The sequence below is a fragment of the Plectrocnemia conspersa genome, unplaced genomic scaffold (assembly GCF_051122295.1).
Source record: "Plectrocnemia conspersa isolate PC_06_02 unplaced genomic scaffold, ASM5112229v1 ptg000003l, whole genome shotgun sequence".
Classification (NCBI taxonomy): Eukaryota; Metazoa; Arthropoda; class Insecta; order Trichoptera; family Polycentropodidae; genus Plectrocnemia; species Plectrocnemia conspersa.
In genome coordinates this window covers 8,161,178-8,177,433 of record NW_028277167.1, presented here as the reverse complement: position 1 = coordinate 8,177,433, position 16,256 = coordinate 8,161,178, and the positions used below count along the sequence as shown (strand labels likewise).

The 16,256-nt window shown below is 31.9% G+C and overlaps 2 protein-coding genes across 2 annotated transcripts in view; one reads left to right on the top strand and one right to left on the bottom strand.

The window, feature by feature from the left end:
- spel1 (DNA mismatch repair protein spel1) overlaps nucleotides 1-16,256 on the bottom strand; it is a 19,057-nt gene extending 2,801 nt beyond the window's left edge. The window contains exons 1-10 of the mRNA XM_088182974.1: nucleotides 16,186-16,256; nucleotides 16,016-16,065; nucleotides 11,687-11,881; nucleotides 5,958-6,143; nucleotides 5,521-5,664; nucleotides 5,056-5,450; nucleotides 815-1,022; nucleotides 586-745; nucleotides 262-436; nucleotides 14-198 (exon numbers count right to left, since the gene is read on the bottom strand). Coding sequence (XP_088039100.1) covers nucleotides 14-198; nucleotides 262-436; nucleotides 586-745; nucleotides 815-1,022; nucleotides 5,056-5,450; nucleotides 5,521-5,664; nucleotides 5,958-6,143; nucleotides 11,687-11,881; nucleotides 16,016-16,065; nucleotides 16,186-16,222 — 1,735 coding nt within the window. The 5' untranslated portion in view covers nucleotides 16,223-16,256. The remainder of the gene's footprint in view (nucleotides 1-13; nucleotides 199-261; nucleotides 437-585; nucleotides 746-814; nucleotides 1,023-5,055; nucleotides 5,451-5,520; nucleotides 5,665-5,957; nucleotides 6,144-11,686; nucleotides 11,882-16,015; nucleotides 16,066-16,185) is intronic.
- Nucleotides 12,326-15,757, top strand: LOC148236504 (uncharacterized). Its single transcript, XM_088182973.1, has 2 exons — nucleotides 12,326-12,367; nucleotides 12,425-15,757. Exon 2 carries the CDS (start codon nucleotides 12,434-12,436, stop codon nucleotides 15,671-15,673), a length of 3,240 nt encoding a protein of 1,079 aa, XP_088039099.1. The 5' UTR covers nucleotides 12,326-12,367; nucleotides 12,425-12,433; the 3' UTR covers nucleotides 15,674-15,757.

Genomic DNA, 16,256 nt, shown 5'->3' with positions numbered 1-16,256 from the left:
TTTTTAGACTTACCAGCTATGCGTATTATTTCCGATACTACGTTTTTTTGGTGTTCTTCGTACAAGTTTTTAGATTGCATATAATCGTCATTCAACGCCGTTAACTTGTCGTTCCTGAATCTCACTCCGCTTTTAATAGCTTGTAACACTTCATAAGATTTGTTTTTTCTCAGAATCGGTTCTTCTTTTAAGGTTATGCTTAATTATATATAACAATTGATTATTGTATTATAACAATAATTTAAAATAGGCTTTTATTACCGGAAATGATGTCCATGTATTGAGTTAGAATCTAATTTGATTGTCTTTCCAGCGTCTAAACCAAGATCTCTAGCTGCTTTGATCAGTTGACTCTGCATGGACGATTCTACTGTTCTCATCTTCTCATTCAATTCTTGGAGATCATCGTCGAAGCTCGGTTTAACGAAGAATTCCCCTGTGTATATTATTAACATTATTTTACAGAAATAATGACATCTATGACTATTTCATAAAGTATTTAATAAATAATTTTAGCTAAGTTTTAAATCAATAATAAAATATTTACTCATGACCAACTTCATGCTGGTGTCTAATATTTTTTACCTTTATCTACAAGCTCCATATCAATAGTAGTTTCGATCATATTCTGGTATTTTTCCAAGTCTAATAACAAATCGGCGATTGGTTCAACTAACGCTCCAGTGATTGATTTATTTTCGCAATTACGAAGATGATTCACAAGGAACGGTAACCGCTCGATAGCCTAAGCAACACAATAATAAACATTAAGATACAAACAAAACAATCAATAATATAAAACTATTTCTTATACCTGAAATAATTTATAGCAATCTTGCAAGTTCGCCTTGTTACGAGTCAACTTTTTGGTTAGCATTTGGAAATCTGGAATTCGCCGTAAATGATCTTCGTAGAGCTGCCGTCTTATTTCACTATTTTCTACAAACGTTTCTACTATTTCTAATCTCTCTTCTATTTGGTTTTGGTCTTTTAAAGGCTGTCTTACCCACTGAGATAATAATCTAAAATAAAAATATTAACAAATCAATTACATACGTCAATAAGATTTATTTGTCAGAACATTAAAATAATATGTAGTTCCTTAAATAAATAATAATTTAAATTACAGTATGGTATATATATAAACTTTTTAAGCATTCATATTTTTGTTTTTACAGTAAATGACTGCATTAACGATCAATATTTACATCAATCAATATAATATTCTTGATGACAGATGCAGCATGTTTATTTTACTAAATTGATAAGATAATGGTTGAGATATTCAGCTGAGATTTTCAATTTCATAATGAATTACTACATCATAATTTAATCCTAGTTTATTTATTGATTGCAAGTCTTTCATTGCAACATGACATGCATTAGCCAAATGTGTTACAACAGGGTAAACACCACCAATTACTAAATAAGTAGTGGGACATTTTATTATTTATTAACTATAAAATTGTCCCTTTAGTCTGCGTTTTAATCCTTACATTTGCAAAAATGTATAACATTTTTATAAATTTACAGTAATTTTACTATTTGTTAACAGTAGTCGTATCAGTGATGGGATATTTTCAACAATGGCAGCGGAGATAAAATAATCTCAGTTAAGCTATATTATGCTTTGAGTTTCAATGCAACAATAGTAGTCAAAAACATCTGTAATGCAATGAGCAAGGATGCCATTAAATTTTAAGTGTCAAAAGTGTTTTTTAAAATTTCGTTCCGGGAGTTTTGACATTGAATATCTACATAAGGGCTTAGGGGTTATTAATGAGGATATTAGGGCTACCATGCAGGTCCAAAATTAACGATATAAAAACTAGCGTAAAAGTTCAATGTGTCGCCTACAGTAATTCAGATATTTAAAAAGTATTAATTTGCAGAATATGGGTATCTTATAAATTGTCTAAGAAAAACCGTTTGCAGCCAATATTAATATGCATATAATTAAATGATTATAGAACAGAAAGATTTATTTTTGAAGCAAATTGTTACTAAAGATGAGAAGTGCATTGTTTACATGCAACGAATGCCAGTCAATCCCGAGAACAGGATTATACTCTAATAAGATAACTTTTCGCATTTGATGGGATATGAAGGGCATAATTCATTATGAATTATTCGATTATAGGCAAATAATTACAATAGTGTGCTTAATTAAATTGTTTAAAAGCGACGCAGACCCTTATAAATCAAAGAAGGGTAATTTTACACTAAGACGGTGCTCACTCTCATGTATCCAAGAAGACAATAGAAAAAAATCAATGGGCTTTTTGGGAACCCCTTTCTCATCCACTGATTCTTCACACATTGCTCCAAATGATTATCATCTATTTAGATCTCTGCAACAGTTTTGAGGCGGATTTTTTTTACAAAACAAAAAACGACATTTATTGCTGAATATGTCAACTAATTTGGAAATTTGCTCCATACACAAAATATTATATAGTAAATAAACATAAGACTAATTGGTCAACAATCTTAAGATTATTGACATTGCCTCCCAATTGTTTTAACTAATAATTATCCGTATATAAAATATATAATATACCGATATTATATTCTCATCCAATACAAAAAAAAATACATATTTAAGAAACAATACGAAAAAACTTATTAGTTTGATATACATATAAACAACACTACTCAATTTTTTGTATGGTCATAATCAAAAATGTTTTTATGTTTCTTTAACGATATCTAGAATCATTCTCGTAATAATTATCATTACAACTATGTGCCACTTACTAAGAATTTAGTTTATTACCATATAGATTATAAAGGCAATTTTCTCCGTATCCTAATCTAGATTCTTTACGTTTTAGGTGGAAATTCCATTAAATTTATCAGAATCATATCAAATACATAATTATTTATTTCTGTGAATTTTGTTATATAATTATCTCGATAATATTTATGTAAATTTATTATCTAATGATCTGAATGAAATCTTGTAGCTAATTAATATATCTACGACTTTACGGACAAAAAAGCAGGAACATCATTTCAGCTACAGAGGTGAGGCAAAATTTGGCCAGTTAGCGATTGTTTATTTAATTTTAATTTATTTAACATTGTTGAATTTTTTTGTGGGATTACATTAAGCCATGGCTACGCCTAAAAACCCGAAACGTTGGAGCCCTTATAGCCGAGATTCCGTCCGATATGTATGGAAGTCAACGAAAAGATCAGTTTCTGCAAAAGGTCCAGAGGCGGCCATTTAATTTATATATGAAACTGAAGAACTAGTAAATAAAAAACATTACTGAAGAAGTAATAAATTAGAGTACGAAATAAATGAACATAATAAAAAATATTTTATATTAATTTTATAAAAAAATATTGAGAACTTCTGAATTTTTATAAAAAAAATTTAGAAAAAAATATTTTGAATAAATTACCGAAATTTACTAATAGAAAAGTTTTAAAATATTTTTTTAAAACATACTAATACAAAAGAGTCACTAATTTTTTTTCTCTATAATTTATTATGCAATATAAATTATTAATAAATAATCAACAACAGAAATAATTATGGAAAAATACAGAAAAATTAACTCACTAACTATTCAAAGGGTTAATTGATATTATTTTTCATATTCGATGAAATACATCAAATTTTAAATCCGTATATATTCTTAAATTTTTTTTTTTTTTATAAAAAAAAGTTCGATAACTGAAGATGGATCAACTTTATGTATCTACTGGTGAAAATGTATTTGGACTTCACTAGAGCAGGGCTCGGCAACCTATGACCCGCGGGTCACCAAGTGACCCGTTTGATGATTTGAAGTGACCCACTTCAGTTCTGCAAATATCATTTTTTAACGTGTTACGGTGTCATGACCAGACCACATATATTATTGTTAGGACCAAAAATATTCACTGACCCAAATAGTCTTTTTTATAGTCAAATTTTAATTATTTTGACCCGCAGCAAAAAAAGGTTGCCGAGGCCTGCACTAGAGTATACTAAAATATAACTTCTTTGAAAAATATACATCCACTCATGTAAATAAATAATGATAGGTATGTAAATGTATATATTTCTACATATGAGTTGAAACCATTTTATTTTACTAGAACCTGCCAGATAAATTATATTTTCACTGGTAAAAACATATTTACTCTTGAAAATGTATTCTGATATGATTTCACTGTAATGACGTATTTTAAAAAATATTTAAAAGATAGATTCGACTGTTTTTTTTTATATTAGATTTTCTATGAGGGATAACCAGAAAATTTCTGGTTTAGAATCAAGAATGTCATTTCAGCTTTTATCAGGGGGAGATTTTAACGGACCATTTTTTTAATATTTCGATTTCATTAAGATTTACAGTATATCAATAAATGACATGCATTTTTCGGGGAAAATTTAAGGAGGGGGTACCACCTCCACCTCCCAGCAAATGACATCCATGTAAAAAAGCGTGGTAAAAAATACTGATTATATAAGTATAAAGCTTTATAGATTAGTAACAGAACAAGAAGTCTAAATTTGATCATAGGCAATTAACGTTGAAATGCGTAATGTAAAATTGAAAGTGTTTAAAAACCTACTAAGAGTTCAAACCCATAGATGAATGTTTCACTTGTGGACAATTTTATTTTGCAATGCCATGAACAGAGCATTAAAAAAAGTGGATTATTTTGTCAGCAATGAATTATTTTTAATTTACATTTGATCTTCCGTTGTAACTTGACAGGCATAAGCCCAATGCATTACAACGGCGTAAATCGGCGACATAATGAATACCTAAAAGTAAGTATTAACCACCAGACTTTTCAGTCTGGGAATCAATGATGATTGGGCATAATTATAAATTGTGTATTTTAATTTATAAATAACAGATATCACTGGGGCGTTTTTAATAGCGCATTTTTATAAATAAAATTTCGACTCTCCTGTTGTGGCTCGAATACGCAAACTATAGATCTAACATACTATGCTATTTCAACCTTTATTAATAATGAACATATTATCGCTGTGACAAAAATGTTGTAATAGTATTAACTGTAAAATAAATAATTATAGCTTTATACCTTTTTCCGTGAGCCGTTCTACATCTATCCAACAATCCATAAACACTCGTAAATTTAGAAAAGTTTCCAGTTTCTTTTTTCGGTAAGATGTTCAGCGCATTAATGGCGGCTGAGTCTAAATGCACATAGCGCATACTGTCTAAATTTTTGAACGTAAACTTTTCAAAACTGTTTTGATCTGACGACAATTCTAAGTATTTAACAACAGCGTTCAGACAGTCGCAGACTAATGATTGGTTGAGTTCGGTGAACGAATTTGCGTCTTTTTGTTGTCCTTCGGCAAACTTTAAAAGTCTGTTCAGATCTTGGATCAGTCCGTCGCTTGTAAATTCAGATTTTTTCCGTTGCGTTATCGACACATTTGACCTTTCCATTATGGCAGTAATTTGTTTCAACTATAAAAAAAATAAAAATAAATATACGTAGAAAATTATTTTTTTACTTATTTATGTTATTTATCGTTACGTCAGTATCAGCCTGTTGAACCAAGCATTCCTTAGGTCCCAATTGCACGATAAGGGCTTCCAATTCCGAAAGATGTTCATTATCAGTGAATTCCATGACGGAAAAGGAATGTTCGTATGAATCGACACAAACGACACCGACAATCTAATAAATGACATATAATTGATATTGTTATAAATGAAATGTATTTTTATTATTTTAAACTAATACAGTAGTGTGGAATAAAAATGTAAGTTATAAATTAACTGTCGGATTAAATTACAACCTAATTTTGCAAACAACATAGATTATTTTTTTAATATTGTGACATACATTTTATTAACACATTAAAGACCAATGACGCATTTATGCGTCATTTGAAATTTCGTTATTAAAACACATTTTACAATATTAGCACATGCATGATTAACAAATAATATTATATAAAATATATTTACTTTATTTTTGTCGTCAGTTCTACTTTTGATCGCCACAATCGTTGGGTTTACCACAATATCGGCATTAGAGAATAGTATATCTTCGAATTGCGATAGATTTCCAGGAGAACCTTTATATTCCAAAATCCAATCGTTAGTTTTTAAATTTCCTTGATTGATATAAACTTCAGCTCGGTATAATTTAACCTGGAACATTAAAAATGTCAAAATTATCACATATAAATGAGGTACGAATATTACTACAAATTAAATCTCTATTATTTAAATTTTTTTTAACATAACCTTCTTTATTAACACTTAATTGACGGGTCACTTTTTTGCTGCCTCTGCATGACAACAAGCAGTTTTACGAGTATTTAGCGCAACGTAAATTTAAAAGAAAAAGTATAATTTTTGAATCAAAAAGGAATAAAATCAAAATTGAAACTTTATTAAAAAATATTTATGAAAAAATTTAATACCACCTTAAACTTAGTGGTCTGTGGCTTACGGATCCCGGAGGCGATCAATTGCGATTGATCAATTGTATGTGATTGACGGTTTCGAATGATGCGAGATTGTTGCTGCGTCAATCGCTATGACTCATTCGGTTTGTTGCGCCATCGAAGGAAGTCGTATCGAATCTGTCAAATTTTTTTGATGCAATCCCAGGATATCCGGGACGGTTGATAACCCTAATTCTCGTACCTGCCGATCTGTCAAGATGATTTCGGTCGTAGATATGGCATTTATTGCAATTACTCTTATGCTTCCTCTACACTCTCTGGAAGTTACCAAACCAAAGGTCTACCGAATATGGTCGAGGTCGCCGAGACATTAGAGCGGGCAGACCCGAGCTCGACCGAAGTAGCCCTGAATTAACACATTATATTTTCCGTCCTTGCCCAACCATGGCCTACTTCCAGAGAGTGTGGAGGAAGCATTACGGTTTTTACTCAGAAAAAAATTGAAAAGAATCAGACGTTGGTACAAATTGAGCCCAATGATTATAAAAATACTATTGTTGCACAATAATAAATAAATAATAACTTAGTAATTGGTATGAATTTGCTCCTCGTACCTTGGAAATGATAATAATGGAAACGTGTGAGGCTATATTCTAAAAATTAAAAGAGAACATTGCTTTTATTAATTTATTTGGGATTGCATAAAAAAAATTTGACAGATTCGATACGACTTCCTTTGACGGCGCAACAAACCGAATGAGTCATAGCGATTGACGCAGCATCAATTTCGCATCATTCGAAACTGTCAATCACGTACGATTGATCAATCGCAATTGATCGTCTCCGGGATTCTTTAGAACAGAGAATGTGGATCGAATTAAATTTATTATATAATTTAAGGCTTTGTCACACTGAAGACATTTTACTCCTTGAGTGTGTATATGAAAAACGCTTTGATCTTTATTTAAAGGAAAAAATAAAGTCATTATATTGTTTTTCATATAATACAAACATTTATTCCATAGATGGCAGCGCAATAAGCTATAATGTTTGCAGGTAGATACTACAAAGATTGGTGTCAAACATTAGAGGCCAAAAAAGGTAGATTTTATCTGTCTTGCAGATTACCATCAGCGAATGTAATGGTAGGAACTACTTGACCCGCCGGTTAAGTGTTAACATTATATTATCAAAGTGCAACTAATCCTCAAGGTTTGAAGGAGATCTTACGTACTACTCCTTTAGAAAGGGTTATAAAAGTCGCTTTACGAACAAACTATTGAGAGAAATCGTCATATTAAAACACCCAAGGCCCAAACATAAACAACGACCACAAGACTTTCGAAAATTATCAACATTAATCAACACAATCAAAACAGCTATAACCCTTTTTAACCACTAAACAGTGTATTGTATTTATACAATATATTGTAATCGTCAAAACAAAGCTGCCAGTTTATGCTGACAATTTTTATAATAGCATTTTACTCGCAAAAGATTTATTTTTATGGAAAACAGGACTTTGTGGAACAATCTGGAAAAATAGGGGTCTGCCAAAATCTCTCAAAAATATAAAATTAAGGCCCCTACAGATGAAACATGCCAGAAAAGGTGAAACGCTCATCCAAATTTGGAAAACAAATAAGAAAAGAGATTTCAGAATGATATCTAATTTTCATAACAGCCAGACGATAGATACAGGAAAAAAACAGCAACTGCCCTTACAACATATAAGCCTCAATGTATAATGGACTATAATATATATATGAAAGGTGTTGATAAATAAATATTTCGAAAAACAATTGAATGGACAAAAAAGGTAGTTTTTATTTATTTCAAAATGCATTGTTTAATTCGTTCAGTGTCTAGCAACATTTGAATTCTAACAGAAGAATAAAATTCAAAAATTTTCTTTTGAGTAAGGCTAAAGGATAGTTGTAGAATTCAGTGGAATCTATCGATTCTGATGACATTTCACCGGCTTCTGCCATATCTTACCGTGCCCGTGCTGCCGATCCATCAGAAAGGCTTTCGGTTAAGTTTAAAAATCATCAGCCAATAAAAATAAAAAGTGGGGAGAAATATGTGAAAATAAAATGTCGTGTTTGTTCTGCACATGGAATAAGGGAAGTTACAGCATACATGTGCAGAAGTTGTGAAATTCCTCGTCATATTGACGAAAGTTTTTATATGAATCACTCAATTTTTTATATTGAAATAGATAAAAAAAAGTGTAAATAATAAAAGGATATAGTGTAGTGTATTAGTGTAATTGTGAAAATAAATGTGTTTGTGTCAGTTGTATGCAGAAAGTGGACGCCGAAAAATTTGGTGAGTGCAAATTATATTATATTATAAATCGGTTATACAAAAATGTATAGAAGCATTTAAACATACATATTATTAAATTATAAGAAACTGGTTTGTAACCATTACAACCATTTTCAATTAACCCGAAATATTAGGAATGAAAAAAACATTCATGATTATATTCCTCAGATTCTTTTAAGCGCAATAATATTTTTTTTCCAAATATTTTACTTAATGACGACAATAATTTATCCGAATTGTAGATTTTTCCCCTGCTTTCTTAATCTGTGAATCATTGCGGTTTTCCAAATGGTAGGGAAATATCAAAATAAAAAACACCCAGTAAGTTAATGGATGCCATTTTTTCTTCTTTGTTCTTTGGTTATTGTGTTATCCAATTTATCTATAATACATATACCGTAGTGTTTTTACTTTTTAAATTTGCAAAAATATACAGAATTAAAGGTGGAAAAACTTAAGTGATGTGCTATCAACCGCGGATGTTTCGATTTCTTTTGATTGGATTAATTTTATGTTTACATACCCTGAAATTTATTTCTGTTCAAGGAGTGTAACATAAAATATTATTTTTTAGATAAAATAAATAATTAGGGTTCATACATTTCTTAAAAAAGTCACATACCTTGCGACGCAATGGGATAAGACGACCCTTTTAAAAAAAATTGAAGTAAAATATTTATTTTTAATTCAATATTATGTAGAAATAATTTACTACTATCTCTTATTATCATGCAGAAGCAATCTAGATAGAATCCCAGTACTTTTTTAATAAAAGAAAACGCATGATGCAGGACTCCATTTTTAGAGAGTTCCATTTTTTAAACATATAGCCAAATTGTACGCTCCTTTTACTATCGTTTTTTAATCTATAATTCTGCAAATTTTTTCTTCGTTTAGACAAATTTTATAGTTCAATAATGGTAATTCTTTCATTAAATATTTATGACGAAAATATATTTTATGTGAATTATCCATTCATTATAAGGATTATGATATTACATTTAAAATTTATATTTATGAATATTTTAAAATAGTTAAATAAAATCTCTAATGCACGGTAAAGTAAAAAGTATTGAAAGACAGTATCAACTATTATATTTAAATTATATTTCAGTCTTTCATGCGTTAAAATTTTTATGTTTATAGATTTGTTAGCTTTAAGAATAATTTACGATGCTTAGAAAAATAATTTACGATCACACTATACAAGCAGTTCGTGTTTAAAAAAGAGCTCTTTGATGGTCCCTCACATGGAAGTCAGTGGTAGCAATAAAAATAATTAGTTGAAATATTTTATTACTTAAAGTATAAACATTGATTCATAGATAGCAGCACAAAACACTTTAGTTTTTGGGGGTAGATACTATGGAACCCGCCATTAAACATCAGAAGTCGTAAAATGTAGTCACTACTTTTACACTACCCTTGGATTACCAGCAGCGAACAAAGTGGGTAAATATTACCTGACCCGTTGGTAGTGTTAATATTGATATCTTAATATCAAAACTGTATAAACGGTTTTTGCGTTTTTCTCACAAAGTAAAAAATGATTCATTGGATTTATTTTTTAATTACAATTGATTTATAGATTGAACTCGGGGATGGATAATTTAAATATAAATTTTTTTACATTGAAATTATATTTTATTATAATTGCACATTGAATTTGAAGGTTCAACAAATAAAAATGTTTATGTAATTTTTTTTATATTATTTTTAAAGGAATATTTTATATCCGGTAATTTCTTGTTCGCAAAAATCCGATCACCCTATATTGGTATACATAATAATTTGTGTAAAAGAATATACATGTATATTGATCACAGGAACGTTTGATTTCATGCGATTTGCATCTTCATTTAAATCAGCTTTAATTCCGAATTTGCCTTGACTTCACCATTACATTATAATGAAGTCATATGGACAGTCATTCAATGTGACTGGATGAATGCTTCTATCATAGTCAATTTTATGTCTCAATTTAACATTGAATTAGTGTAATGATATTATTACCAAATTTATGTCAGTTCTCAGTTTAAGTTAATAAATTAAATAAATAAGTTCTCAGTTTAAGTCGGGGCTTCGAACCTGAACTGAACCGAAAACTGTTATTTTTGTCGGAACGAAAACCAGAGCTGAACTGAGAAAAAAATATCGGTTTATTTCGGTTCGGTCCATTTTTTTGTGACAAAATGCAAGCTGTGAAATATATGGAACAAATTATAATTTTTAAAGAAATCAATTTCAATCACAAATGAACAAGTACAATCATCTAGCGAATTATTGGCAATAGACACATAGATTTCCTATTTCTATAGATGTGGACATTGAATTCATATTGAATAACTTTAAACATGTACAAAGATTAGGCAGAAAAAAACATAATTAAAATTTTGGGGAGATTTAAAAATACATATCTACATTTACACAAAATTGCAATGGTGGTTTTAGAAGCTCCAGCAATACAAGTTAGTGTTAAAAATACTTTTTCTGGCTTAAAGTTTATTTTGCGAGACAATCGATATAATTTAAATGAAAATACATTGGAAGATGTATTAATAATTAGAGGAAACTTTCATATTTTTTAATTATAAATAAATATACTCAAGAATCCTGTATATTTCAACTGTGAATATACAAATTTGCTTTGTTTACATATGTTTCGTTAAATAAATTATATTATTATATATACTTATACAATAGTTCTAATTATTATTTATTTTATATTATTGAAAACCGTAAAAACCAATATTTATTTCGGAGGGAAAATCAGAACTGAACATATATCTTTTTTATTTTATTTGAACCGGAACGAAAAATGTAATAACGGTTCAATGCCCTGATTTAAGCTAATAGATTAAATAAATAAATAAATTAAATTATTGAACTCGATTTGATAGCTACATTTGTGTCTTTATCTTTATGATATGAATCTATAGATAAATAATTTACCAATAGGAGTTCTCTAAGGAATATCTCAAAATTTCCTCTCGAAAGAACTATATATTCTAATTTGTTTGGTTCGGCTCCCATTATCTTCATGGCGGCTGTCGATTTGAAGACTTCTTTGGATGCGAGATGAGCATCTTCGCCGTGGAGAGTATAGTAATCTACCCGGTTGAAAAATCTGACCGTTGTGCTCGGTTTCTGAAAATAGTACACAAACAGGATAAAGATGAATTAAAAGGAATTGTTAATTTATTAAAATAAAAAATACATTAAAAATTATCAAAAGAAAGTTCACATATTGTTTAACATTGAGGTCGTGTTATCATTTTTTAACTGATACAAGGAGACGACTATTTTAACATTTCAATATTTAATGGCAGCTTTATTTAACAATATACCAAGAAATATTTTCAAGGGAATTTTGAACTAATTTCATGGCCGTTTTGATGAAATAAGATAACCTAATTTTCAAATATTTGATTCGCTGTGACTAATAAATAAGTATTATAACAATTAATTCTAAGAATATATAATCACGTTTGTAACTGACGGGGTTATCGAAAGGTCAAATTGTTTATAATTCAATATCAAAATAAGACGTCTCTTGCAAATAAAGTGATATTGCGTGCTCAACATCAAGTCAGTGCGAATACGTCCGTCAGCTTTGAATCACATTATTCACAAGTGAGAATTAGTAATGGTTTAAGTTTAGATCAAGTGTTGATCTTGAATATTTTTCAGATTGTCACAATGAGGGCTTTGATACTATTGTTGCTGCCTTTAGTGGCGGCAGATTTTTATAAAGAAACACAAGATTTTCAATATTCGAGGTCGACGGACGGAGAGGCTAAACAAGGCTATTACGGCTCTCAAACTGGTAACATGGGCGGTAACTACGAAGTTGCGCAGAACATGGACACTTTGGCACAGCGACAAATGAAGGGTTTGATGACTCAAGTCGGATCTCAGTTGGGTATCGATTCTACGAGCATGGGGAAGGGACACGTGCCTAATGCGATGAATTCTGGTTCGATATACGGTTCGGCATCGGCACATGGTAAAGCATCGGGAGTTGTGTCTGGAGGTGAAGATGCAGATCTACATGATTACGGAGAAACAGATCGCCACAGAGGTGGATATCAATCCAGACATTCCGGCACATCTGGGCAAAGATACGGAGGCGAATCAGTAGTTGGATCGCAAACTGGAAGAAACAGATACGTCGCTAACGAAAATGCAAGATCAGGTACGAGACAATATGGTAACACTGGGCATAGTGAATATTCTTCTTCTTATAATACCAAGGGCTCAGCTAATTATGGAGCTCAAGATGAATATAGAGAAGCTGTAATTAGTCCAGTACCGACTAGAATCGTCACTGTGCCAAATACTAGAATTGTCAGTGGTAGTACAAATTTAGAGGGTGATTCGCATGTCACTGGATCTAATACTAATAAGTATGTATCTTCTTATAACGCCAAGGAGAGAAGTTCAGCTACTAGTCATTACGGCGCTCAAGATGAACATAGAGAAGCCGTCATTAGTCCAGTACCGACGAGAATCATCACAGTGCCAAATATTAGACTCGGTTCCACTAGAAATTTAGAGAGCGATTCGCATGTCACCGGAACGAATGCGAATAGGTATGTAAGCTCATCTTATGGCGGGTCGTCCATGAATACGAATCGACGTATCGAAGACGAACATCACGCTGAAAATCTCCGAGGAGAGCAAAGCAACGTGGAAGTCAACAACGAATCATACTTTAACAAACAGTCTGGCTCTAGACAACAAACAGCTTCTAGCGCATACGATAGTTATCAAACTACGGCCACATACGAAGATAGAGTTGTACCAGTGGGCAATCAACGAATCAGAGTTTATCTAAGACCGGGTGATTTGGTACGAGTACCGGTCGAAATAGCAACACCTGTCCAAACGAGATTAGTTGTTCAAAGCAATGCTCACAAAGCTACAAATGCAGGAAGTAGAACAGCCAATATTGACGTCGACGAACATAGCGCTTCTACTTATGAGGGTAGTAGAACTTTAAATACTGGACATCAGAGTGGACAAACTCACAACGCCGATTATTATAAAACTGATGAATACAGAAATTTAGGCAATGCTGAAACAACCCGTGTAATACCAAATCCAAACATTAGAACGTCAAGCGCTGTATACAGAGGAGCAGCTAGAGGCGGTTCAAGATCTACACAAGAGACTCACAATGCTGATTATGAATATACTAATACAGATAATGCTGAAGCAACTCGTTTAGTATCCAATCCGACCCACGTACGTCAGGGAGCAGTTAGAGGGGGTTCAACTCACAGTGCCGATTATGAACATAGTAATTTAGGTAATGCTGAAGCTGTTTCGTCGGGACAAAGCATGGTTCGCAACGATGATGAATATAGTAATGTAGGAAATACTGGAACCTACACTACGGCAACTAAGCCGAAAGCGTATCAATCTTCGTACTCGTATCATAAATCGTGGGAAAGACAAGGAACACCTTACGTTATAAAACCTCAAGAGGGTGCTGCGTTAGGAGCCGATTCTTTGGTTCGATCTTCCGCGAACAGTGAAGATCAAGCTTCTTCCCATAAATCGTCTCAATATAGTGGTAGTCGATCTACTTACGGACAACAAGGCTCTGCAACGGGAGAATCCGATAGCTATCATTCCGGTTCTCAAGGGATGAATATGAAGCAGATGGAAGAGCAACTGAGGAACCAAATGAGAGCAGCGTGCCCTACTTGTGATACCCCTAAGACGAAAGGATATAGTGCGTCTTATTCTTACAGCGCACAAAGAAGATACGGAGATAACGTCGATAGGCAGAAGAGGTCAACTCAGGACCAAGAGATGGAGGATATCAGCCAATTGAGTAACGACGATTATTTTTCTCAGCAAACGGAGAATTTAGAGCAACAGACGGGATCTTTTGATCAAAACCAAGATAATCAACAGAACGGATTAATATTTGGTGGTCAAGGGACATTGGTAATGGAGCAATTGCAAACAGGAAACTTAGAGCAGGAACAGCAATTAGTGTTTGGAAGCCAAGGAGAAGAAACGATGGTTATGGAACAGGTCCAGCAGATGGGAAATTTAGAACAAGAACAACAACTAGTGTTTGGAGGCCAAGAGCAAGAAACGGCAAATATGGAACAAATACAACAACAATCGATGGGAAATTTAGAACAAGAACAGCAACTAGTGTTTGGAGGCCAAGAGCAAGAAACGGCAAATATGGAACAAATACAGCAACAATCGATGGGAAATTTAGAACAAAAAAATGAAATGATCGAACAAAGTACCGGCGATCACGAGCAGAAGACGAGTGATGATTTTGAAATGGAACACGATGGTGAAAGTCGTAATATTGTAACAAAACCTTCAGAACCCCAAAGAGGTGATATAGCGGAAGAAAATGTAGAAGCTCATTTACAAGATCTTTTATTAGAATTAGGAGCAAATCATCGAAACGGTAAAGAGGAAAGAACGACCAACGAAATGTCGCATATTCAGCGCCTAAATAAACCTTATGCTTTAACGAGAGTAAGTACTACGCCAAAGACTAATTCTCAAGAACCGAAAAGTTTCTTAGATACATATCCACAACAGAATCAAAACGAGGCAGATATGAGTCAAATATCTCAAGATACGTACGATATGAGCCAAATTTCAATGACAGACAATGATTTCACTCAACAAACTTCCAATAACGAACAAGGATTACAGTTTGAAGATTTAACTCAGCAGCAAAACTCAGATTGGACGCAGCAAAGCAGCAATTTCCAGCAAATGGCTGAAAAAGACACAATCAAGGAAGCGGAAGTTTTACAATTGTCTCAAAATTTAAAGATAACCGAAACGACACCTAAACCGACAACAACTACTACTCCTGAGCCAGGATTTTGGTCTAAAGTAGGAAATAAAATTGGAAGTGCAGGCGATAAAGTAAAATCATGGGTCGGATAAATTTTTTTTTTTATATATAATAAGACAAATTCATTTATCACATAAACATGTATTGTATAATGTATTAAAATAAATCTATTTATGTAATGTATGTTTTTTATTTAAAAATATTTTTTATATACTGCACTAATATTCCGATGATGTACATACATTAGTTACTTACAGAATTTATGATTTTTTTTATTGTTCCTTTCCATGAAATTTTATTGTGTATTGAAATAATACTTTGTATTGTTTTTCAACTATATTGATGCATTGGGGTAACCTGTTAGGTCACGATGGTCTTAATTTAATTTAACTAAATAAATTTACATAAAAATTACTCGAAAGTATGATACTGACCTCAGAGAGTGATTTATAATATCGTACGAAGCTTTGTTGTTGTTGAGAATCTATGAACAATAATAGAATTTTAAAACGGTGTTTTCAATATATAGTTTATGTAAATATTTATGCAATTGAATCAAAACACATGTCAATGCTGCTAAAGTGCATATTTATAACACACTAACCTAAGTTTAACGCATGTAAAGGCTGAACAGTCGTCATCTTGACAGCTCGTGAATCGAAAGCGCGCGAGAAT